Below are 26358 nucleotides of genomic sequence, written 5' to 3'. Positions count from 1 at the left end.
CTCCTTCAGCTGGGTGCTGATGAGAGGTGGGGAAAAGCCACCACTCAAGGAGGAGTTGAGAGCCAAGAAGCGCCAACTGGTCCTCTGGCCACTCATCCAGCATCATGTGAGACAGCCAAGGGCTGGGAAGAATGTTCAAGGCAGAAGACTCCTTCTCAGAGACATCTAAAATACATTTTGTTTTCAAAATAGGGTTCTAATTAGTGAAAAATATAATTTAAAAAATATAACTATTGGGCCAAGCATGGTGGGATGTCTATAATCCCAGCACTTTGGGAGGCCAAGGCAGGAGGATTGCTTGAGCTCAGGAGTTTGAGACTAGCCTGGGCAACATAGGGAGACCCTATCTACAACAACAACAAAAATTAGTTGGGTGTGGTGGTGCACACCTATAGTCCCAGCCACATGGGAGGCTGAGATGGGAGGATCACTTGAACCCAGGAGGCTGAGGCTGCCATGAGCCATAATCACATCACTGCACTCCAGCCTGGGTGACAGATTGAAGCCCTCTCTCTGAAAACATATAACCATTGTGAAGCTAGGTTAGGGGCCCAGTGTGGAATGGGGTGGCTGCAGGCAGCAAGGGTATCCATGTGGTTTAGGGACACCTATTCAGGCCACCAGCCTGACCACTGGCCCTAATCAGGAGTGAGCAGTTGGGTGCTAACAGGCCCTGGGCCTTGTGGGGGGGTCTGTGTCCTGTTCCCCCTGGCAGTGCTGGAGGTGTGCCAGTTCTCGAGGGACGCCTCTGTGGCTGAGGCGTGGCTGATCGCCCAGGAGCCCTACCTGGCCAGCGGGGACTTTGGACACACAGTGGACAGTGTGGAGAAGCTCATCAAGAGGCACGAGGCTTTTGAGAAGTCCACGGCCAGCTGGGCAGAGCGCTTCGCTGCCCTGGAGAAGCCTACCACGGTGAGCAGGGAACAGTGCTGGGAGGCTCAGGAGGGTGGCAGCTATGCCCTCATGTCAAGAACTCCAGGCCAGTTGTTAGGTAGTTAGAATGGTGTGACAGGCTTGGCCAGCAGGGACAATGGGAAGGAAAGACAAGTGGCAGGAAGTACTGACCTCTGAACGCAAAGGACAGAAGGGGCTGACTATAGAAGGAATGAATGCCAGGGCGTGTGGGGGTGCAGGGCCACGTCCAGAGGGAGGTCATCTGAGAACACAGCTCGCCTCTGTGGCTGCTCTGACCCCTGGGCCTTCTCCTCCTCTAGCTTGAGCTGAAAGAACGCCAGATTGCAGAGAGACCCGCAGAGGAGACTGGGTGAGTGGTGGCCGTGTGTCCGGGGAGCTGAGTGTTCTGCCAAGTGGGAGTAGGGGGTGCCTTTCATCAGAAACCTGACATTGGGACCAGTTGCATTTGACCTCTCACAGTGGGCACCCTTGTCAGGAAGGCCCGGAGTGCCTGAGCATGAGGGCAGAGGAGCTTTGCTTCCCCAGTCACGGGCGGGCTGAAGGCCTGGTGCAGGAGGAGGGGGCCGGGAGCAGTGGCTGCCAGGTGAGGCCCTGCCTTGGAGCCACCTGAGCACGGGGCCCCACAGCCTGTGCTGCCTGGAACCTGGCTCCCTTCTGAAGAATCTGCCTTGGCTTCTCCGAAGAAGTCTCTGGGCGGCTCCTTGCCGAGCACTGTCCAGGCTGCCGGCTGACTGGATGGGGAGCTATTTGGAGCTTGCTCCCTGTGGGCGTGGGTGAAAAGTTAGGCCTTGCAGGAGGCACTGGCCTCAGAGGGGTGCTTGTTTTTAAAGAGACTGTGTCTTCCTTAGGCCTCAAGAGGAGGAAGGCGAGACAGCAGGGGAGGCTCCGGTTTCCCACCATGCGGCCACTGAGAGAACGTCCCCGGTCAGTCTCTGGTCTCGTTTGTCTAGTTCCTGGGAGTCACTGCAGCCAGAGCCCTCTCACCCCTACTAGGCTCAGCCCAGGTGAAGGCGAGATGAGCTGGCGCAGCCCCGCCCTCCATCCTGCCCACATCCCTGCAGCCACCTCCCAGCAGAGCAGGCTGCGTCCTCATTCAGGTGTTCCGCATGAGAGTACTGGCCTTCTCCACTCCTCCCCTCAGCGCAGAGGAAACAGGCCAGCCCAGTGACATGACATTATTAGTTTGGTTTTATCTAATAAATTTTATTGTATAAATATATCACCATTTACATGAGGGGAAACACTAGCCAGAGATGATTAGTGCATTTCTGTACCATCCTTTCCATTTTCCAACTCCTTCCTCTAGGCAGTACTCACCCCTGCACCCACACCTACACACATGCACACGCACACACACATGCAGGTGCACACACACATGCACACTCACCACACCCCCATACACACACCTCACGCACAACCACACACCCACATACTCATGCACATATGCACACACCACACCCACCCACTTGCACACGCAACACACCCCACACACGTACACGCTCATACACCCCACACCCCACACCCCACACACATATCCACATTCACACCCACACACACGTACACACTCATACACACACCACACCCCCACACACATCCACACACACCCACACACACGTACACACTCATACACAACCACACCCACACACATCCACACTCACACCCACACACATACACACTCATACACACACCACACCCCATACACACATCTACACTCACACTCCCACACACGTACACATACACCACATCCCCCATACACACTCATACACACACCCCCACACACTCATACACACATACACACTCATATGTGCACACCGCACCCCCACACACACTCATACACACACATACACACTCATACACACACCACACCCCATACACACATCTACACTCACACTCCCACACACGTACACATACACCACATCCTCCATACACACTCATACACACACCCCCACACACTCATACACACATACACACTCATATGCACACACCGCACCCCCACACACACTCATACACACACATACACACTCATACACACACACCACAACCCACACACACATCCACACTCCCACCCACACACGCACACGCTCATACACACCACACCCCCACACATCCACTCACACCCACACGCAATACACATATACACACACCACACCCACCCACATGCACACACACCACACCCCCACACACGTACACATACACACCACACCCATACACATCCACACACAGGTACACACACCACACCCCCCACACACACACGTACATACTCGTACACACACCACACCCCACACACCCACATGTACACACCACAACCCCCCCACACACACGCACACACACATCACACCCCCCCGTACGCACACCCGCACTCACACACAGACACACACCACTCGACTGTCCCATCCCACCTGCCCCACTGCGGGCATCTTCGGTAGTGAAGTGGGGCTGCCCATCCTTGTAGGCTATTCCTTCCCCCTATGCAGAGCCCTCTCCTCTTTCCACCGACCTCGCCTGAGGCCTGTGGGTCAGTGAGTCTGGATATGGAGCTGGTTCTGGGACAAGAACAGACTTGAAGGAAGTCTGCAAAATTGAAGAGAATCCCAGGGCTTTGAGTAACAGGGGTCATCCCCCCAACTTGTAGGAAAGGAGGATGAGCCAGAGGCCTGGCTCAAGGGACAGGGAGAGCCCAAGACAGCAGCTACCAGAGGCCTAGGGCATGTGCCTCAGAACCTTACCTGGAGCAGGCCCCTTAGGACCCCATGGGGTCTGTGCAGGGAGGTTGGGAGGCTGTCACCCAGGCTTAGGGAACTGCTCTGGGGAGCAGCTGACCGAGAAGAAAGCAAGAATTCAGCACACGGCTTGCATGGCTTCCCCCTGCATGTCCCCGCTGTGGCAGGATGCACCGGGGGTCAAGGGAGCCACAGATCCTTCCTGCAGTCTACCTCTCCAGGTGCCCGGTGAGCCTGCCTGAACCTGGGGGTGAGGTTAGGAAGACAGGCATTCCAGATGGAAGTTTCTGGTACACCAGTCACCCCCAGAAACATGTACAAACAGTGAGGCCTCCCTTTTTCAACCCTTCTCACCATCTGAGGGAGATGCCCTCCCCAACTCCCCCTCCCCCCGTTCTCCCCCCCCCGTTCCCCCTCCCCACACACACCCCTCTGTGGCCTCCAGCCTCGCCAGAGGCCTCCCTTTCATAGCTGCACCAGCCCACCATGCCCAGCAGAGGGCACTGCTGGGCTCCTGCTGAAGGGTCTCTCCCAGAAGTTCCCTCTGAAGCTCCAGGTGTGGCATGTGGGGTCTCGCTTCCCTGTCTGTGGTGGACTGCGTCCCAGCCCCTTTTTCCCAGCAACAGCCCCTGCCGGAAGGAGAGCAAACTTTGGGGGCCCAGCATAGACTGCGTACACGGGCTGGGGCTGTCCCTGCGCCCTGCCCCCGCCTGCTTCTGCCGTGCGTCCCTGTGTGTCTGCATGTGGCAGTGTCCCGGTGTGCGGGCTCCTCGGTGAGCACCAGAGCGACTCCATCCATTGTCTGTGTCATGTGTGTCCATGCAAATGTAATTACCTGTGCATCAGAGCCGCCTCCAGCCAACACCTGAACGTCACCGGGTTGGGGGGAATAAAACCTGTTTGGACCTGATGATCTCTTTGGGGGAAGGAGTGAGCCCACATTCGAGACCCCTTCCGGAGAGCCAGCCACTCCAGCAGATGAGAAGACTGGACTGTGCCCGGTGCCGGAAAGAAACCAGATGGTGACTCAACACCAGACCCAAGGCCTCATGCACAGATTTCCTGCTGCTGCTGTCTTCTGAGCCCTTTGTTAAGTTTTCATGGGGATCCATGAACCTCAGAGGTATTAGGCCCTCCTAATACGCCATCCGAATTCGATGCGAGAAAGAGGAGGACACAGCCTGTTGGGAAAGCCCAACCTGGCTCTGGAAGAGTCCTCGCAAGCCCAACGGCCGGTCTCTCCAGCCTGCCTGGCCGGGACTACCCCTTCACAGAACCGCAGGCCTCTCCCAGGGAGCAATGACCAATGGCTGCGCCTCCCCTCTGGGATAGGCCTGGGGGACGGTGGCTCTCCTGCTGGTCCTCTGTGTGTGGTCTGGTGTCAGTGCCCTATAGAATAGATCCATGCGGTGTTGCTTCATGTACAACCCCTCACCGTGCATGTCGGCTTCCTGCTGGGGGGAACTGATGGGAGTGGACCAGGCACCCCTGCTCCTGTCTGGACAGCTGCACACCACAGGGCGGCACCCCTCCCCAGTCCTACCCTTCCCTGTGTGTGTGTGCACATGGTGACTGGAGCTGCCATCCCACACATCAGCCTCTTTCTCAAGCACATCACTGCACGGTCCCACCACCTTCCCTCACCTCTTGCCTTTTCACATTAGAGCGTGTTCTGGTAAAGGCCAATACGTTCATAAAGGTAAGTGCATAGGAGGCCAGGCAGAAGAAACGAGACCTCACTCACAAAAGACAAAACTGCTGGAGGGGAAGTCAGGACATCTGGGTTCTAGTCCTCAATTCTGTTGGAAACTTCCTGCATGATTTTAGATAAACCACCTAATCCCCTGAGTCTCCATGCTCTTATAAAGCCTTCTCTGGAGAATTACCGAAAGTCTGGAACATTCCTGTATGTCAGCAATTTAGCAAATTATAGGGAGGGGCTGGGAGAAGTAGTTTTCACCACTTTCCTCTTGCCTGGTGCTTAGTGCTATGGTACCCAGCTGGTCTCAGGTACCCACTGGTGTAAGACGGGAGATGGGAAAGAAGAAGTAAAGGGCTAGGGTGTTTGCCTTTGTCCCTGTGGGGGAGTAGAGGCGGGGCTGCACCTCTGCTACGGTCAGGATAGTGCCCTGAAGGAGGCCCAGGTCTGCCAGGAAACCCTCGGCAGTGAGCAGGCAGACCTGCTCAAGACTGAGCACCTCCCTTTCACCTGGGGCTGTGGCCCTGGGAAGGACTTGGGGGTCCTGCTGAGCATCCCCCACCTCCCGGGCTCAGGGTGCCTCAGAAGCCCCAGTGTAACATGTGTGGTGAGAGGCTGCTTTCTCCTGGGAGGGAAGGAGGCGGATTGCATGGAGAAGAAATGGTATTGAAGATGCTGCAAGTGCCCCCAGGCTAAAGGTCCCCAGTGCACAGCCCTGCGTATCTTCCTGTCCCTTGTGCCTGATTCTGGTTTTGGGAAGTGAAGCGGGAACTGCTCTGAGAACTCCCTCAGCAGGGCTGCGGTGACGCCATGTGTGACGTCCCTGAAAGGGATTGGTGCTCCTAATCGCCTTTGCTAGGGCTCACTGTGTGGGATAAACATACCCTGCCTGCCTCCAAGCCCCAAGGCTAGATCCAGGCTATAGTGCAGAGGGACCCCGGGATGCCAGGCCACTCCAGAAAGCAGCTGCTGGGTGCCCCTCATTATCAGCCTTCTCATCAGGAAGTCAGGGAAAGCTGTCTTCCCCAAAGGCAGCTCACAGATGCCCTTCTTGCGCGAGGCCTTCCAGCACCGCCTGTGCAGCCAGTGACCATGGAGAAAGGGCCTGAGCATCTCGCTAGGGCTGAACATGGAAGCTGAGACTCCTAGGTCCCTTGCTTCTCCATTCCCATAGAATTAAAGGTTTATGTGGCTTCAGGGAAGTAACCAGCACTTACGAACATGAGGGGCTGAGCAGGTACTGGACTTGCAGCCAGGACCACCTCTTGGCCGGTGTCTGGCTGGCTAGCTCCAGCTGCTGCTGCCCCTTGGCAACCTGGGCACCTCCCCCAGCAGCAGCCTCCCTGGCAGGCAGCCAGGAGCTTTAATCAGCGGCCAGCGGTGGGGCTCTGACGTCCTTGGATGGAAGAGATGTGGGTGTGGAGACAGCAGCTGTGTTTCTTCTCGCCTGAACCAGCTCTCCCAGTCTTTCCTTCTCCTCCTGCTGCTCTTTCAGACATTTTGCAGCGAATGCAAATCTTATGTTTGTTGGTAATGGGCAGACCCAGCTGGAAACAACGTCAGTTTTCCCCAAAACCTGGGCGTGTTCCTGTCTACCCAGTATGCCTGAGTCAGTGTGGCAGGGCTGTGTCTGCCTACACTCTGGCACTGTGCCTGTCTCCCTGGAGAAACCTGCTGTAGGCTCTTTCTGGACACCTGCCCGCTGCTGGGCATGTCCCTTTCTCTTTGCTGTGGTCAGATTTAATATTCCTGGCCCCTCTGCTCTAAAGACTCTTCCTAAATTATTTCTTTCAGGCTGTGTTTCAGAACATCCTAGATACTGATGGCCTCAGGATGAGACTCAGTAAACATTGGAGGCATCTCAGAAATGGGTTTGAAGTGGACGACGTGACCACTGGGTGGCAGATATCGATGGGGGAGTCAGTGTCTTCTAGCTCTCTCTAGTCTTTCAAATGCTGAGTGGCTGGCTCAGGACCACTGAGCGACTAAGCAGTCATCAGCTCCTCCAGGGCAGGGACCTGAAGAGGTCACACAGGTGGTGGGCATGGTGAAGACAGCTCCTGAGGAAGCCTCATTCTCTTCTCACGCCCTGGTGACAGTGGACCAGGTTTCTCCTCCCCTGCACACTGCCATTCCCCTTCCCCTCCATTTGCTTTACCGGGTGCCCTTCTGCCCTACATCCCTTCCTGTCATCTTGGCCAGGCCCCCCAGTTGCCGTCTCAGACAGCTGGACTCTGGGGTGCAGTGTTGCACTGGACTGCTTTCCTACCCAACTTCTCATAAGAGCCCCTCCCCATCCCTTGGCCTGCAATCCAGGGGACTCCTCACCATGCATCCCAGCCTCAGCTCCCCGCCCTGGTTCTTTCCCCCTGTTCAGCAACAGCCTCTGCTTTCTCCTTTAAGGCATCTGTCTCTGCCTACCTTAAGTTGCCATCTCTTCATCTGTTTGGCTGCCCTCAGCTCAACAAACAATTTCTTTTTCTTTTCTTGCAAACAACTGTCTTCTGAACAGCCTTTCCAACCCACCCAGTGACAGCCCTTCTCACCCAGAGGACAAGAGCTGAGACATCAGACATTGGGCGAGGGCAACACTTCTTGGCTGCCTGCTCCCTGCACCCCACAGTCACCAGCACTCTTTGGTTGCCTAAGGCATCTAGCAGGGGGTCTTGTTTGGCCCCAAGCCCCTCTTCCAGCTCTGGCATGATTATGCTGCCTCTGTCAATCAGCCATGTGTTTTGCATAAGCCAAGGTCATCTCATTTAGGCTGCAAACCCCATCGGACAGGTGCTTTCCTCTGGAGTGAGGATACAGGTCTCCCCTCTTGCAGCAGGATTTAGTAAGAACACAGAGTTTGGTGCCAGACAGACCTGCATCTTCAACGTTCTTCACTAATGTGTGACTATGGACAGGTCACTCATTCTTTATGACCCCCAGTTTCCCTCGTCTGTAACACGGGGGGTAATAACTACCTGCCTTGTAGAGAGGCTGGGAGGATTGGAAGAGACGATGTAGGTAGAGTAGCTGGTACCTAGTAGGTGATCATTTAAGTCCCTTCATTTTCCTCCATCCCCTACCTCAGTCCTTCATCTCTTAAAAGCATGTGAATTCTAACATGAATTCAGTCATGGCACGATGCATCCCATTGCTGCAGTCAGTCTGTTTCTGGGGTGCATCCTCAGGCCCTAGTTCTCATTGGCGTTACCTTTAGAGAGACCTTGTTGCCTGTGTTCTTTGCTTGTAAATGCATCCGGGTTCGCTGAGCATCTTCAGAACCTCTGAAAGACCCTGTGGTCCCCAGCCAGGTTGTGTTTCTCCTGGGAGCCTGAGGAGTTTGTCGTCTGTGTGCGGTCCCCTGCGCCACCTGCTGGCTGAGCTTGGACATACACCTTCACCTCCTTTGGCCCAGAGAAGACGTTTACCCATCTGCCCATGTCCCTGGCCTGTTTTGCACATCCTCTGTGGAGACCCCAACCCCCTACCTCCCCCACCCAAGCCAGTTTCCTAGCAAGGCAGGACACTAAAAAGTCAAGCTTACACAGACTCCTGCTTGACTTTGCAAGACTGCAAAGACCCGGAGATGGTCATCCCCCACCCATTGGGAGCCTGTGGCCTCTCCATATTGGTTTGACTACAATCCTGTGAGGCCCCAAAAGGGCTGTGCCCTCTTTTCCACTGATCCCTGTCAACCAGCAACCGATGCTGCCTGTCCCCTGCCCTCCTTTGACATTACGATCCCACAGCCAGTACACACAGCTCAGACACTTCCCCCTGCCTATTCCCCAAACCAGAGGACTAAAGGTAGTGCCTTCCCTTATTCAGCCCGCTCCCCAAGTCTCTTTCACCTCCACTTATGGTCTAGACTCCCTTGCTGCCCCCAGCTGGACACCCAGAATTTCTTCCAAGCAGCAGACTCTCCTCCTTCAGAGTGTCCCCTGCTCTGGTGGGTGACAGCCCTCAGTGGTGCAGGTGGAATCTGCATCTTCCTGATGACCTGAGGACTCCAGCACAGCCCCTGCCTTACAGCAGAGTTGGAAGGGAATCTCAGATCAGCTCCACCATACGTGGCGCCTTTGGGTAGAACCTGCCGGTCCCTCAGTCACACCTCAGCCACATGAGTAGCCAGCATTGACTCTCCTGGTCCTTTCTGTCCCCAGATCCCACCTCCTGTCAGTCAAGGCAGTCCCCACCTAAGACCATGGCCTACTTACAGGGGGGCAGCCAGAGAACCCTCACCTCATCCCCTCTTATTAGCCCTAAGGCTCAGGGGAGGTGGGTCCGCCTGCCAAAGCACGCTGCTAGCCTGACCCAGGGCCCACAGTTGGCATGGCTGGATGGTTCAGCTGGTCAGCTGGGAGGTCCTTGATGGATCTGGCCTAGAAAGAGGCAGGGCTGAGCCAACAGGACCACAGGCCTCCCACTGCAGGTTCGCAGCCAGGGGCTCACGGGTGGGTCCCTGCCCAGCTACTTGGCTCCCTGCCTTCCTGCACCACCTGCGGTGCCCTTTCCAATTTGAGAGGCATTGTGTGGATAGGGAAGCAGGGCCATGGATTCTTGCCCCAGCTCTGCTACTAACTTGCTGTGTGCTCTAATCTCAGCCATCACTGAGCTTTTCCGGAACCCAGTTTTCCTATCTGAGATAGGAAGGGCTGAATCCCATGACCCCAAGGCCTCTTTCCAGCTCTAGAATTCTGAGAATCTCTTTTCTCACAGGAGCTTCATCTACCCCATCCCCAGCCTCCCCCACCGGCTTCCCTGATAAGGCCCCCATTGTTGATTCTACCTACATACCCTTCCCAGAGGAATGGCTAGAAATAAAAGGCCCCAGAGAAATTCCTTATCTCTTATGAATTGCAAAAGATCTTTACATACACACTCACATGCTTGCAGGGCTGTGTCAGGCTCCCACACTTCCCCTCCCCCAAGAAAGGAGCCTGCCAGCAGCATCTGGCCGTCCCTCCAGCCTGCTCTCTGTTGTTTGAGCACTTTCCCTGGGCAGATGGGAACCCCAAGAGTAACTTTTTTAAAAATGGTCCTGCTTCAGAAAAGGATTTGACCTCTTGGATATGTATCTACATACAACCTTCCTCAAAGTCTTTTCTTGACAAAGCTGTGAGGTCTTTGTAAAATCCGCTTGTGAATTACCAGAGCCTTCCACTCAGCAGCACGCTGTTGTCTTGGGCCAGACCTGGGGACCTCTGCTTTTGGCTTCCGGGGCCCCTCCACCTCAGTGCCCCACTCCAAGCATTGAGGCAGGGCCTCAGGCCACTTCTGCACTGCCCTAAAGGGGTGGGGCCTCAGGCCCTTCTGCACTGCTTACCTGTTCGCATGGTTTCCCCTTCCTGTCTCAAGCCTCAGAATGTTCCAACCGAAAATGGCCAAGAAAGGAGGGGCTGAGGCCTTGCCTGCCAATGGCTGAGATTCCCTTTCCCCATTTCTCAGTCCTGAGCATCCACTACTCCAGGAACAAGAGGGTTTTTGAGATCCTTACACTAGCCCCACAGGACACTGGCCACAATAATTGCTCAGCAAAGCCCCAGGGAGGCAGGGGTGGATAGGGAGGGGTGAAGGATCATAAGAGAGCCAACATTTACAGACATGACCTCACTTTTAAAGGCTGCAAACCACCTGTGAAGTAGGTCACGGGCTCACTCCCACTAACTGAGTCAGGAAGGTTCTCTCCCTTCCCCCAGATGGAATTCAAGGGACTCTCACTCCAGACCTGTCTGACCCAACACCTGGGAAGGGGTGGGCTTCTTATGAGGCCCTCTGCTGGTGGTCCCGGATGGGAGAGCAGGAAGAGGGCTGAGGGAAGGGGCCAGCTCCGTCTGAGAGCTCATTGGTGTCTCTGCTCACAGGGCCTTCTAGAAATCCCTGTCCTCCTTCTTCCCTCACCCCAGCCCCTCTTGGTTCCTCCTCCTTGTACCCCTCCAGGGAGTTGGCCAGACTCCTGGGAGCTGAGGAAGGGATGAAAGGATTGTCCCCAAAGCCTCTCCCCCGTCTTCTGCACCCACCTTCATTACACCCCACCTTTCTCACCTGTGTCCGCTCCCCTCTCCCAGAGAGGAAGGGAAGCCCTGCCAAAGCCCAGTTCCTTCATCTCTCACCCTCATTCTTGGCCTTGGCCTTCAGGGTGGAGAGGACAGGATGCATTTTAAATTGTCTCTACAGGAGCAGTCAGGAACGCCAAATAAATCTTTGCATACATTGGAAACTCCCATTTTCCAAAGCCAACCTGTGCCCCGGTCATATAAGTTTTGATTGCACTGGCATGGCCTCTGAATGTCCCTGCCAAGGAATGTGGACCAGGCACCCATTAAGAGGAAACAGAAGAAAGATGGGATTAAGTTGGGAGTCAGCCCTGGCAAAGTCCATCTCTATTTTCAGAGGACAGTTTTCTAAAGGGAGGAAAATGGAATGGAAGTATAGGAAGAAAATGTGGACACAGAGGTCTCTAGCAAAACCAGTCCCAGGAGAGCAGAGCCTGGGTGAGAGGGGCGAACATGGCTGAGAGGGTCTGGCAAGCTTCCCTCCCTATATCTGCCGTGGCTGCTTCTCTGAGACCCAAGGGCAGGGAGAGCACTGATGGTAGCAGGAGCAACAGTGCAGCCCATGTCCCCTCCTCTGGAACCTACTCCCACCCCTCTTGGACGAAAAGCAGGCCCTCCCCAGATGCATACCCAAGTCAGAGTGCAGGATCCACAGAAGGACCCCAATCCAGGCTTCCAGTCCCATCCCTGCCTCTCCTGCTCTTCCTCCTTGCTACGGTGATCCAGGCAGTGCTTTTGGGCCTCCAGATCCTTATGGTCAATGCTGGCTCATTGCAAACAGTCTAGGGTCCAAAGGCTGCCAGATGCATAGAGAGAAGAGTGGCCTGCCCACAACCCTCAGGGGCCACTAAGGTGGGAAAAGATGAACACCATAAAGGTGGGATAAAAGCTCAGGTCTGTCCATTTTGGGAGTGCATGTTCCAAACCGCCTCCTATACCTGTTAACCTTGTTGTTACCAGGAAATGCGGAGTCCTCAATTCTTGGTCTTACTTGGAAGAATTCAGCCAAGAGACCAAGTAGTAATGTAAGCAAAAGGTTTATGAAGGAAAATAAAGAGCAGCGATTTTATTTGTTTATTTATTTATTTATTTTGTGACAGAGTCTCACTCTGTCTCCCAGGCTGGACTGCAGTGGTGTGATCTCGGCTCACTGACTGCAACCTCTGCCTCCCGGGTTCAAGTGATTCTCCTGCCTCAGCCTCCCAAGTAGCTGGGACTACAGGCACGTGCCACAACGCCCAGCTAATTTATTGTATTTTTAGTAGAGACGGGGTTTCACTGTGTTAGCCAGGATGGTCTCCATCTCCTGACCTCGTGATCCGCCTGCCTCAGCCTCCCAAAGTTCTGGGATTACAGGCGTGAGCCACTGCGCCCGGCCTGGGAGTTTATTGAAGTAGACTCCAAGAGAGGAACCAGTGGGTCTGCTTGGGAAGCAGCAGTATTCAGAGCAAGAGTGAGGTAGCAGCAGAGACAGTACACTCTGAAAGATGAGGCAAAGCAGGCTGCTCAGAAGATGACCCAGCAACTCGAGAGTTCTGCCTTGCGGTTTTTAAGTTCCTCCACACACTCTTTAAGTTCCTGCCTCTGTCTCAAGTCTCTCCCTTTGTCTAATTCCCTGCCTCTGTCTTATGTCTCCATCTTTTCGCCCCACCTAGTTCCTGCCCCAGGTTTGTGGGACTCCCCCTTACTGTCTGCTGATGAACCTGCAGGGGCGGGTGTCGGATACGAATCCTACCGAATGGTGACGTTGCTAATTACTGCCACTCCAGGAAGGGTGTATATTGGTATTTATTGCACCTGCATATCTTGTAGGAATTTCTCCTTTGCCTTCTTTCCCTCCTTAGTGTGCAGCTGGCTACATTCCCACAGGTTAACTGCAGAGTGAGTGGTGACTGGGCGTCTTAAGGGGTGTCTTGCGGCATTCCTTCCTGCATAGATATTTCCCCTCCTCTCTGCTCATATCTAGCGTGAATGTTTTGGGTGGTCTCCGGGGTGTGAGACTTTCCAGACCTCCCTTTCTCAGGGGCTCCCCCTCCTACTCATATCTATCTGCCTACTCTGACAGTATAACCTTGGGCAAGTCATCGACCTCTCTGAGCATTGGTTTTCTCATTATAGACCGAAAGCGTTAGACTAGGTCAGTGGTTTCCAAACTTTCCCAGCCACAAACCCCTTTCTTTAAATGAAATCTCACTGGAATCCTAACATGTAACCTGTTTACTGAACGGTCCTAATTTGATGAGATACAAACATGACCAGTTTTATCTTTCTTGCAACCACTGCCTTCCAGCGTCTCCATTGAGTCCCCCTTCCCATTCCTAAGGCCACCTCAGGCAGACCCTGGTCACTTTCAGTGGATAAAAAGTCTACCCAGTTGTTTCAGTTTAAAGCTTCAATCTGATGTCCAACATGGGGCCCACATCCTCCCATCCTCCATCCCCTGTTTCGGGTTTGCCCCATGGTCTGAAGAACCCAGACCAGGGAGAACATGGTTTGCTCTCTCCTGGCTCCTTCCCGCTCCTCCCCTGCACTCTTCTGGACCTCTGTCTTCAGTTGTTGGGGCGGGGAGGAGGGAGCAGAAAAAGGACTTCCTTTTCTTACCTTCTGGCTAAAGATGTCCTTGGTGCTTCAGGCATCCAGCTGCTTGGGGGCCTTCCTACCTCTTGCTGAAAGGTGTTTAGCAGTCAGGCCTTTGGGACTGGGTCCTGGCCAGATGGCTCCAGCAAGGCTGCCTTCCTTGGTGCTCACTTGGCACGGAGGAGATCCACCCGTTCTTGTCCCACCTGGCAATGGGAAGCCGCTCCCTGCTGCCCCAACAGGCAAAAGGGCAGATCAGCAAGGTCTAGCATAAGGAGACACCCAGCCAGGGAATGGCAGGTCAGCTTCCCTTCTCATGGGCACCTGTACGTCATACAGTGAGTGGCACCATTGGAGGCCCCGCCCTTGACTTGGGCAGGGGCCAGGGATCCCCAAGTCTCCACAGGGAGGTGCAGGGAGGTAAAGACCACAGAAGTTCCCCAAGGCAGTGCCTCCTTACGAGGGGAATTCTCAGCTGCTGCGCATTAGGTCCCATGAAATGCTCAGTAAGAAATACCAATGTGCCGACCCCCAGGCCAGTTAACTCAGCATCTTGAGATGGAGCCTGAGAGTGTTTCTTTTAAAAGCACCTGAGGTGATTGCGGAAGGCAGCCAGGGTTAGGAACCACTGCCCTGTCCAAAAAGTTCTCACCCAATGATGGAGAGAGGACCTGTTAGACCTGTTGGCCAGGGAGGGTCTGGGTTCTCCCTTTGTAAGGTGGCGGGGGCAGACTTAGGACCTGGTACCCTTAGTTTTAGGGCTTTAGGCACAATTTGAAGGTACCAGAAGAGTTCCCATTCAACATTCTACTACAAGTGGTTGTCGAACTTGTCTTAGCAGCAGAATTTTCCTCATATGAGTGTCTGGCTGCAGCAAGGGGAGGGGCCAGAGCTTTGCCAATAGCATTGGAACCTGCCCTCCCTCACACCCCTTTAATGAAATAATCACTCAGGCCTCTTTGGCTCACTCTGAGAACCTTCCGTTGCTATGTTACATTGGAGAGAGGGGGCCACCGTGCAGCTCTCTGAAGGAAGAATGGGTGGAAATGGAGCCAGAAGCACAGGCAGAGTAGAGAAGCAAGTGGGCACCCATAGCAGGTTGTGGGAGAACCAGGGTGAGCCAGGAGGTGGGAGTAGAAAGGAAGTAGGCTTGGGGGTGCGGGGAGGGTGGCTGCTGACCTCCCAGTTTTGCTGAGAACAGCCATCTCTAGGCCAGAGTCCTCAGAAAGGTGTGCTCCTCCCTATGCCCTGAGCAGGGGGAAGAAGAGGGAACGTGGCCTCAGAACCTGCAGCAGCCACCACCGCCGGGGCAGCACGAGGATGGGCAGAAATCTGCTGGGGACGAGAGACCCGCCACGGAGCCCCTCTTTAAGGTCCTAGATACGCCTCTGAGCGAGGGTGATGAGCCTGCAACGCTGCTAGCCCCGCGGGACCATGGGCACAGTGTGCAGATGGAAGGCTACCTGGGCCGCAAGCACGACCTGGAGGGGCCCAACAAGAAGGCTTCCAACAGGTGAGCACGGGAGAGGCTGCTGGCTGAGGGGAGGTTGGACAGCTCCCAGGGATCTCTCTGCCAGCAGAGCCTCTGCCTCGGCCTGTGAGAGCTCCTGGGCACCCCCTCTGGGCCAGCCCCAAGGGCTACTTGGCATGATGGGAAAGCTCATCTCCAGTTCTGGTCCTGAGTTCAAATCTTATGTCTTCATGCAAGTTACTCAACCTCTTTAAATCGGTTTCCCCATTAGGAAGGAGAGGATGATGAGAACAGTATGTCTTTTCACTACAGATACTGTTCCTGGCACACAGTAGGTGAACACACTTGGTGAACACTAGCTATTATTATCCTGTTATCCCAGGGCTAGGGATAGGTAGCTCTAAAGGTTAGGTAGGTCTTGGCACTAACAACATCCTTGTTCGAGCCCCACTTTTTACCATTCTAGGCCTCAGTGTCCTCAGCTGTAAAATGGGAGTGATGGGGATAGGGCATGGCCTATTGCCTCCCAGAGGTCCCTTCCAGTGCTGTCATTTGGTGACTCTATGACCCCAAGGAACTGACTCAAAGGTTGTGTCCTTTCCTGACCCTGAAACAGTCATGCCCTTGGGTTTGGTCTATCTAGGGCTGTCTCTGTCTGGGGCCCCTGGGGGCCTCCTCTTTCTAGCAGCCGTCCAGGGTCCCAGGAAAATAGGGCAGCACCAGGAGGTTGAAGCCAGCCGTATTCCCAGGGACAGCTGGCAGCATGAGCATGCTGGGTGTATCTGGGGGACTCACGAAAGGGATTCCAAATTCCAAAAAGGAACCATTTGGGGGCCCAGTTGCCCTGAAAAGGTTTATTTGTTGCTTAAATGGACAGTCTACCCGGAAAAGAGAAACTAACATTTACTGAGCACCTACTATATGCTAGGCATTATGTTAGGACTGATAACATCTTCGCAACAATCCTGTGACATTGATGTTTCTCTTTTCCGTGGGGAAAACAGAGTCTCAGAAAGGTTAAGTCATTTGTTCAAGGCAAGCTCTTTCTCCAAAGACCCAGTTCCTTCTTAGTAACTGCCTTTCTGCTAGAGGAAAGATCCCTGAGCGCGGAGTGAGAAATGGGGCTTCGTAAAATGGCTTTTCAGCCAGCTTTGCATGGTCAGTTTCTCTCTCTGACCTTCCAGAACTTCCTCCCTATGAGCTCTACTAGTTTCCCCACCTTCCTGCCCTCAAAAGTAAGGGGGGAGAAGAGGGAGAGGAGAAGATGGGGACAGAGGAGGATGAAGAGGAGGAGGAAACAGAGTCTGTTACTGTAGAAATGTAGCAACATGCTTCCCATGTGTGAATGAAGAGGCTCGGGCCAGCCCACCTCTTCAGTTATGAATTTGATGCTCTCACCAAACATGCCAGTTGACATGAGCCCAATTTGTTTTTTTGTTTGTTCGTTTTTTTTTTTTAGACAGAGTCTCACTCTGTCACCCTGGCTCGAGTGAAGTGGCTCAATATTGGCTCACTGCAACCCCCGCCTCCCGGGTTCAAGTGATTCTTCTGCCACAGCCTCCTGAGTAGCGGGGATTACAGGCATGTGCCACCACACCTGGCTAATTTGTATTTTTATTTTGTTTTGTTTTGGGGTTTTTTTGGTATTTTTAGTAGAGACAGGGTTTTACCATGTTGGTCAGTCTGGTCTCGAACTCATGACCTCGTGATCCGCCCACCTCAGCCTTCCAAAGTGCTGGGATTATAGGCGTGAGCCACCTCGCCTGGCTGACATGAGCCCTATTTGTAAAATTTGCTCCTTTAAAAAGTTTAGTATGCTTGGCACATCTCATCAAAACAAAAAACAATCACCGACACAAAGACCTGTTCATTCCTTCACAGTTCTGTAGTGAGAATCAAATACGCTAATGGATGTAGAAATACTTCAAAAGTTAATTTTTTACTGTTGGTCTTAAAACGTAATAGTTCCACTTCTGTAAGTGTACTTCAAGGTAAGATCAGAATTACAGGCACAGATTTATGTGTAAGAATGTTCATCACATTGCTATTTAAATTATGGGCAAATTTTCCAGTATTATAAGGTTCATCAATAAAGGGATTGTGATAGGTTTCCACATAGCTACTCAAAATTATTTTAAGAAATATTTGAGGATATGGGCCAGGCGTGGTGGCTCAGGACTGTAATCCCAGCACGTTGGGAGGCCGAGGCAGGTGGATCACCTGAGGTCAGGAGTTCAAAACCAGCCTGGCCAATGTGGTGAAACCCCATCTCTACTAAAAATACAAAAATTAGCCGTGGCTTGTGCCTGTAGTCCCAGCTACTTGGGAGGCTGAGGCAAGAAAATCGCTTGAACCTGGGAGGTATAGGTTGCAGTGAGCTGAGATCGGGCTATTGCATTCCAGCCTGAGTGACAGAGGCTCAGCCTAAAAATATATATATAATATATAAATATTATATATGTTTATATTATATATTATATTTATATATTATATATAACATTTATATATTATATTACATTTATAATATATACATATTACATATATAACATTTATATATACATATATACATATATTATACATGTGTATGTGCATACATATATGTATATATACACATATATACATGTATATATGCATACACATATGTATATATACACATATATACATGTATATATGCATACACATATGTATATATACACACATATATAACATATATATTTAATATATATTTATATATTATATATAAATTTTTTATATTTTTTTTTTGACACGGAGTCTCATCTCTGTCACCCAGGCTGAAGTGCAGTGTCGGGATCTCAGCTCACTGCAACCTCCACCTCCCGGGTTCAAGCGATTCTCCTGTCTCAGTCTCCTGAGTAGCTGGGACTGCAGGCATGCACCAGCAAGCCCGACTAATTTTTGTATTTTCAGTAGAGATGGGTTTTACAATGTTTGCCAGGCTGCTCTCGAACTCCTGACCTCAGGCAATCCGCCCGCCTTGGCTTCCCAAAGTGCTGGGATTACAAGTGTGAGCCATCGTGCCCAGCAAAAAAAGAAATATTTGAGGATATGGAGAAATACTCATGATTTAGTGTTACGCTTAGAAACAGGATATAAAATTGAATATATACATAACCAAGTTTTAGCTATCTGTGAATAGCAAAAAAAAAAAAATGAAAATGTGAAGACTAGAAGGAACACATAAAATGTTAATAATAGCTAATTTTTTTGTAATGAAATTACATGCAGATGATTTTTTAACAATAAAACATGTTACTATGTATCAGAACAAACATGCTGTAATTTTGTTTTAATGGTGAAGCTATAGGAATTGACACCAGAGATGCCGTATCAGGATGCGGGTGACCTGCCTGTCTGCATCTTTGCAGGTCCTGGAACAACCTGTACTGTGTGCTCAGGAACAGTGAGTTAACCTTCTACAAGGATGCCAAGAACCTGGCCCTGGGGATGCCCTACCATGGGGAGGAACCCCTGGCCCTGAGACATGCCATCTGTGAGATTGCTGCCAACTACAAAAAGAAGAAGCATGTCTTTAAACTGAGGTGAGGCCTTCCTGGCCTTTGAAAGTTCAGGTTGATGGCTTGATTGGGCATTAGTGGCAGGGCAGAGGCCCTCTGTATGGGACCAGCTCCATGCCTGAGCTACTCCTCAGGGGTTTTTCAAATCAAAGAGGCTGATGGTCCAGACTTTGACCTCTCAGAAAGTGCTGGGCTGCCTGAGAGGGTTCTGGATCTTCGGCTCAGGGAATTGTGGCAGAGGCTGGGCCAGCCCTCTGCCCAGCGCCCCCTCCAAAGGTGTCTCCATGACAGGAAACCCTTTGTCCTCCTAGGCTGAGTAATGGCAGCGAGTGGCTCTTCCATGGCAAGGACGAGGTAAGCGCGGGCAGTCTAGCCCAGACCTGGCTAACAAAGGGGTAGGTGGAGGACCCCAGGCCGCTTGCCCTGGAGGCCCCCTCAGAAGGGGCAGTCCCAAGAGCCCCCCATTGTTGCCTGGCCCGCGAGGTGGGGGCTGTGGGCCTCCAGACTCCACCGTGACCCTCTGCCCCGCAGGAGGAGATGCTGTCCTGGCTGCAGGGCGTGAGCACCGCCATCAACGAGTCCCAGAGCATCCGCGTCAAGGCGCAGAGCCTGCCCCTGCCCTCCCTCTCCGGCCCCGACCCCAGCCTTGGCAAGAAGGACAAGGAGAAGAGATTCAGCTTCTTCCCCAAAAAGAAGTAGCGGCCGGAGGCCCCCGCGGGTGGGGCTGGCGGGCGCGGCAGAGTCGCAGAGACCTGGCGCTCCGGGCCTTGGCCTCCTCTCGCCGCCGCCCGCCTGTCGAATCGAGTCGCGGGCCGGGCCTCCGGGCCCCACGCTGCACTGCAAAAGCTGCCTTCGCCCGCGCGTCCTGGGCCGACGCCCCCTCCATGCCCTCGCCCGCGCCGGCTCTGCTCCGGGGACAGGGGCTCCCAGCTCCTCTGGCGCCCTCGGGGCCTCCAGGCCTGGGGGCAGGAAACGGTTCTCTGAGGCACACGCCTTCCTCTCCCACCCTCCTCCTGAGCCGAGGGTGCGCAGGCCCCTTACCCCCAACCAAACAAAAGAAAAAAGAAAAAAAAAAAAAAGATCTGGAGAAGGCTGATGGGGTTCCTCAAACGCTGCCCGTTCCTAAAGCAAGTCTTGCTTGGGGTCACCTCCCACCTGGTGGCAGCCAGGGAAAGGGGAAAGGAAGAGGGCACTGGAAATGCATAGCCAGCCACCTAGGGGCATGAGGAAGGAGACTTCAGGTGGCCCACAAAGCCCTAGCTCTGGGTCAGGGGCTGTGGGGGGCTGAGGGGACCAGACTGGGTGCAGGGCCTTGGGTGCTGCCAACCTCCTCCCCGCTGGGCTTCCGCAGAACTGGAACTCTCACCTCAGGGGCCACCACATCCCTCCTCTCTGCTTCTCCCCCCAGATCAAAGGGCACCCTCCACGGTTGGCAGGGCCTGGCTGAGTGCCTCCAGCACCCTTGTGCCACCACAGGCAGTCCCAGGAGGGGCAGCAAGGTCAGACCATTCCTCATTGAAAACTGTGGCTAGGGCACAGGGCTGTGATCTGAAGGAGTAGGTCACAACACTGCCTAAGGCTGTCCCTCTCAATGCTAGGACCCTCCCCCTACTCCCAGTGGCAGCCAAACCAGCAATATCCGACAGATGTAGGCCCCCTAGGGGACAGTGTGGGCCCCCAGATACAAGATGGATACCCCTGCAGTGAAGCATCCCAAAGCCAAATGTCCAATTGCATCCTGTCTGCAGCTGGGACTTCGGAAGGTACGGCTGGGCAGACAGCAAAGTTGATCACCTATCGTCTCGGGGTGGCAGATGCAGCCATGCCTTGACATCACCACCCGTGACAGCTACCCCTGCACAGTTGGGACAGATGTCGGGGCCAGAGCCATGAAGGTGTGGTACCCCTTGATCAGCTTCTCCAGAAGGTCTTGGCCCCAGGTCTTGGGTGGGGGGTGGGGGGGAGTGTCACATGAGTACAGAGGTCAAATATCTACCACCTTCCAGCCCTGAGCGCCAGAAGTTCTGCAACCTACGTCTTCAGGAATGACCTTCCCCTTGCTGCCCAGGTTATACTTCTGGAGGGAGAGAAAAGTCACTCCACAAGGATTTTCCCACCACTCTACTCTGAAAGCAACACAGTTCTGGCCCAGTATCTAACTAGGGTTAGGTCCAAGAGAGGAGTCAAGCAGGTGGGGTGCGGGTGGCAGCAGGCATTCTCCCCCAGGGAAACCACAGAAGTCCCCAGGGCCTGCAGGCAGTTTCTATCACTTTCCCTGTGTGAAGGACCTTAGTTCCATGGAGATGAAGGAGGTGAGGTTCAGGTAGAAGCCACAGGGGCAGGCATCCAGAATGAGGCCCCCTGAGGAACCCTGAGTGCTGACCAGTGCCAGCAGAAAGTTCCACCCTGTGGCCCTGACACTGTCAGGGAGACACCAACTGCAGCAGGCAGGAGCTACAGGAAGGAAGACGTCATCCAATGGAGCCTGATATCCCCAGGTTCCCGCCCTGGTGGGCAAGGTCTTCATTTGGCTTCAGTGCATGTGATCCTATACAGGGAACCTAGTGTGTACCACTCACCAGCCTCTTTCTGTATCTGGGGAAACCAAGGCAGTGAGATGACTGCACTCACCTAGCAATAAAGTAGGCCTTTGGTGCACTTGCGGGCATGTCCTCTGGGGCAGAAAGCAGGTTCCTTGCTGAAGGGCAGATGGTGGCAAGCATCTCCCTCAACTGTTTCCCTGGGCCAGTCTTTAGGGAGCCAAGGGACAAGGGCCCACCCTCCCCCTTCCACGTGTGCCAAATCAGCACCTGAAGTGAGTCATTTCCAGCAAGCAACTCCACAGACCCAAGAAAAGAAGGACTCCAGTGGAAGAGCTAGCATCTCACCACCCCAGGTCCCCCAGGCTGGTCCAGGGCAGCCAGCTGCATGTGACCATTCTGTTGCCAGCTCCCCACACATCCCTCCTGTCACCCAGGCCCCAAGACATTCGACCAACTGGACTGAAACCGCAGGCATCCAGCTTTGGGAGGCCCTGTGCCACACAGGGCTAAGCTCTCCCAGTACCCTGGCAAGGTCTTTTTTTTTCTCTCCTTATTCTACTTTACAGTCTTTTCTTTGACAGTATTCCTAAACTAGGTTGACACAGCTCCAGTCCACACCAGCATACCAGGCTTCCTCCCCAGGGCAGTTTAGAGGAAGCTCCTTCCGGGCACGGGCAGGCGGTCCTCCTTCCCTCTGCTTCCCCTTTGTCCCGGCCTCAACTGACTGGCTATGGGAGGTGTGGAGGGTCCTTGGGCTTTCCTCCCCAACCTGGCCTCCACTAGCACCCCTAACAGGAGGCCCGTGGAAGGCTCAGCCTCTCCTCCACATCCCTCCTCCTTCCTGCCTATCGGAGGCAACCAGGGTCCCCAAGGCGGACCCTGAATCCTCTTCCTTCCTTCATGGGAGGGGGGCAGGAATCCAGAGGAGGACGAAACCAGTGGGACCACATGGCTTGGTGGCTTGGACAAACAAGCTCAGGGAGGAAACGAGGAGGCGGCGGCTGCAGAGGAATGCAACCCTCTTGGGCACAGACCATGCAATCTGGGGCTGGCCCTGGGGCCAGCTGGGTCCTGTCCTCCACCTGCTCAACCGTGCTTCCACCAACCAGAGGAATCCCATTTACTAGTTTTTCTAATAAATCAATAATGCTCCATATTTCTCTCAGTTTCTTATTTGACTAGCCTCCTCTCCCTTTGAACTGGGTCTAAGAGGGCTGGCACCATGGAGACAGAGGGACAGCCAGACTCTCCAGCTTGTCCCTGGGAGCCTTATGGGGACGACTGCAAGCACCCAGGTCCTGGGCTTCACCACAAACTCTGAGAAAAGCTTGCTCATTCATGCATTTGATCAACTTGAAGGCCTGCTGTAGGGCAAAATCATTTCCGAGCAATGATCAGTCCAGGCCCCTCCCCACAGAACTCAGGACGGATCTCAGCACTCCTGGACCACAGAATCATCAGAATCTCTAAGCCTGGGATTCACCTCCAGAGGGCGGTTTCTGTTGGTCTAGGGAGATGGAATGTAAGCACCGTTTCCAAAAGGCTCCTCAGATGATTCCAATGGGCAGCCAGTGAGAACCACCGACCTGGTGCAAGGTTCCCAGGCATACCTAGATGGCTGTGTAAGGACTGCCTGGAGAAGGGGTTAACTACAACTTCCTGGGCCCCACCCTCTGAAGAGCCCCAGTTGGGTTCTTTAAGGGAAGATCAGAGGCTAGTGACAACCTCTCTTGAGCAGAAACAGCGAAGGGCAGAGGTAGCCCCTGGTCTGGCAGCTGCCCTGAATCTTCTGTGGTCATTCCACAGTCACTGGCTCCTGCCAGGCCAGTCTCAAGATATGATGCTGAGTAACCACAAGGGCACTGGACAATGTGAGGGTCAGGGAGGTGGAGGTTGCAGTGAGCCAAAATTGCATCACTGCACTCCAGCCTGGGTGACAGAGCAAGACTCCATTTCAAGCGGGGGAAAAAAAAGAATCTAGGTCCCTCTGATCTTCCCTTGACCTTGTTAGACTCAGCAGACCCATCTTCAGGTTGGGTCAGAAGGCCCACAGGGCCCTGGCCCAGCAGCCCCGCTGAACACTTGTCAGGCAGCTCTACCATCCAGGCCCTGCAGTGTCCACCTCCCAGGCCCCAGTCAGAAAAAAAAAATTGAGCAAAATGAGGCCGGACCTCTGTGGAGAAAGGGCAGAAAACCCAGCTGAAATAGGGAGGCATTCCTAACTCTTCTGAATCAAAGACACTTCTGAGAATGGATAAAAAGGGAGGAACCATCCCAGAAAAATGCACTAGTACTCCTCATCCAATGGTGCAGACACCTTTAGGACATTTCTAGTCTCCAAGTTTAGAATCCTTGCCTTCAGCCAGATACAGGGGCTCACCCCTGTAATCCCAGCACTTTGGGAGGCCGAGGTGGGTGGATCACCTGAGGTCTGAAGTTTGAGACCAGCCTGGTCAACATGGCAAAACCCCGTCTCTACTAAAAATACAAAAAATTAGCTGGGTGTGGTGGCTCGTGCCTATAGTCCCAGCGACTTGAGAGGCTGACACACAAAAATCGCTTGAACCTGGGAGGCGGAGGTTGCAGTGAGCCAAGATCACGCCATTGCACTCCAGCCTGGGTGACAGAATGAGACTCAATCTCTTTAAAAAAAAAAAAAAAAAAAAAAAAAAAAAAAGAATCCTTGCCTTCTAGGACGTTTCCTGGGAACTGGAGAGAAGTGCAAAAGGCACCAGATACTGGGAACTTCTGCTTATGAGAAAAACGGTCTACCTCACCACCTCCCTTTTTTTAGTCCAACTCTGGCCCTTGGGGAAAAGAGCAAAAGGCTGGCATGCAGGACTCCCTACCCTAGACAGGACAGCAGGCTGCTGCTTGACAGAGAAGCCCATGGGAGTCTAGGCAGCAGAGAGCAAGCTCCCAACCTCACATCCTCCTGCCCCACCTCCCCCACCAGTACCCAAGTGCCTTATGTTTCATGAGCTCAGGTGACCAATGAGTGTGGAAGGAACCACCTCCATGTCTCCATCTCCCTAAGACATCCCTGGCCCACGAATAACCTTCCCTACCCCAGCCAGGCCCAGGAAGGAGTTCACACATAGTGGGTTGGTCAGCAGTGGTTATTGCACCATTGGCAAATAATGAAATGTGTGTATATCAGCGACAACCACAGGGTCAGTGCAACAACCCTCAAAAGTACCTGAACTGCATCCACTTCATTCTTGACAGGAGGGGAATAAACAGAGGCCACACACTCACGCACGCGCACATCATACCACGGAATGGAAAGCAATAAATTATCGGCTTCATTCCTGCCTGGACCCTAAGAAAAGCCACAGTTACAGAGTAAAGCCTCTCCAGGCCACTGCCTGAGTCTCGCTGGGGGTGGGCTCCTCGGTCTGGCTGTGGCCATGGCCAGCCAACGCTGGAGGCCTGAGCAGAGCTTGCTCTCTGGGAAGAGGTGAGCTTCGATATTTGGCTTCTTACCAGAAAAGAACTATTTACAAGGGAAGCAGCCACACCAGCCTCACAGGTGAGTGAGAAGTTGTCTCGAGCCCCAGTGGATGGCACAGGCAGGAGACCCCTGCACACGGGAGCATCTTTCCCGAAGGGCAGAGGGGACACACTTTCCGCCTGCCGGAGGGCCCTGGGCAGGGGCTCCATTAGCCCAGGCTTGAGGGGAAGGATGCCCAGATTCTTCCCCAACCTCCAACATGACTCCTCCCTCCCCCAGGAGTCAGCATCAACCAACAGAGTTCAAGGCCTGGAACTTCTCTCTGAGGTTTCTCACTCTACCCTGCTGGCTCGGGTCTGCCGGGTCCCTGGGACCCTCTTCCTTCAGCCGACACTCTGCAGACTGCTGGAAGTCCTGGCCCTGCCCCAGCAGGGCCCGCGGCGAGCTTGGTCCCTGACCACTGCTCTCCTCTAGCCCCGCCGTGGGGCCGGGAAGGGGTCCCTTCTCCATGACAATCACCCGCCGGTTGTCCTCAAGGGTGAGGTCTGCAGTGACATACAGGGTCTCGCCTCCGTCCTGCTTGCTCTGGGGCAGAGGCCCAGGGGATCGGGCAGCCTCTCCGCCTCCCCGGCCCCTCTTGGTGCTCAGGCTGCGGCAGCGGCCCACCCTGGCCGACAGAGGCGGCTCCACCATGTTCTCCGGCACCGAGTGGCTCCTGTTGACGGGTGGGCCACAGGGCCCGCCACCCCCTGCTCGGCGTGCCTCATCGCGGGAGGCGTACTTGGAGCAGAGCTCTCGGACGTCAGGCCAGCTGAAGGTCTCCGTGGGGCTGCGGGGGCTCCGGGCAGAGAGCCGGCCCCCAGGCGAGGTGGTCCTCTGGCTGACAGCAGACGGGTTGAAGGAGAAACGCTGTGGCGATGTCTCCCTAGCCGAGGAGGGCTTGGGAGGGCTGTGCTCCTGGGCCATCAGCTGCTCGTAGTCGAAGAGAGACAGCACTGGCTTCCTCTTACCTGTGAGGAGAGAGCAAGCTGCCTGAAGCACGGGGCGGGAGGGCAGAGCTGCAAGGGGGTCTCTGAGCAGGATCCAACTCACCTTCCAGGAAAGGCTGGTTGTTGGGGTTTGGGTGTGATGGGAAAAATCTCATTTACCATCCACAGCCCCTTTCATGAAGGGCCATGGGAAGAATGAAGGCAGTGGAAAGGGGTCAGGTGTCAAAGGAAGAGGGGAGAGCTTCTGCTCCCATCCTGCTAAAGGAGGGGCCTGGGGCCATGCTTCCTCCAGAAGTCTCTGCTGGATGGGAAGGGCTGAAGCAGAGGGCGTCAAAAGGGCTTAACCAGGAGAGCAAGTTTGGCCTCAGAGCACTGGACTGGCCGCCAGGGCTCACCCTGTGCCCTTG

General features: G+C 54.0%; 2 protein-coding genes across 21 annotated transcripts in view; one reads left to right on the top strand and one right to left on the bottom strand.

Moving 5' to 3' along the window:
• SPTB (spectrin beta, erythrocytic) overlaps positions 1–22662 on the top strand; it is a 137173-nt gene extending 114511 nt beyond the window's left edge. For 2 of the 4 annotated variants that reach the window (XM_065548902.1, XM_065548903.1), the window contains exons 30-36: positions 716–912; positions 1215–1264; positions 1764–1839; positions 15215–15471; positions 18816–18989; positions 19277–19319; positions 19497–22662. In XM_065548902.1, coding sequence (XP_065404974.1) covers positions 716–912; positions 1215–1264; positions 1764–1839; positions 15215–15471; positions 18816–18989; positions 19277–19319; positions 19497–19664 — 965 coding nt within the window. In that variant the 3' untranslated portion in view covers positions 19665–22662. Of the gene's footprint in view, positions 1–715; positions 913–1214; positions 1265–1763; positions 2125–15214; positions 15472–18815; positions 18990–19276; positions 19320–19496 lie in introns of those variants that run through there. The other 2 variants (XM_065548904.2, XM_065548905.2) reach the window with 2 other exon arrangements.
• Positions 22663–24609: 1947 nt separating this feature from the next.
• PLEKHG3 (pleckstrin homology and RhoGEF domain containing G3) overlaps positions 24610–26358 on the bottom strand; it is a 73241-nt gene continuing 71492 nt past the window's right edge. For all 17 annotated transcript variants that reach the window (XM_065548911.2, XM_005561485.5, XM_005561487.5 and 14 more), the window contains one exon: positions 24610–25972. In XM_065548911.2, coding sequence (XP_065404983.1) covers positions 25251–25972 — 722 coding nt within the window. In that variant the 3' untranslated portion in view covers positions 24610–25250. The remainder of the gene's footprint in view (positions 25973–26358) is intronic.

The sequence above is a fragment of the Macaca fascicularis genome, chromosome 7 (assembly GCF_037993035.2).
Source record: "Macaca fascicularis isolate 582-1 chromosome 7, T2T-MFA8v1.1".
Lineage (NCBI taxonomy): Eukaryota > Metazoa > Chordata > Mammalia > Primates > Cercopithecidae > Macaca > Macaca fascicularis.
Note: the sequence above shows the minus strand (reverse complement) of the source record. Positions and strands in the feature narration are given on the sequence as shown.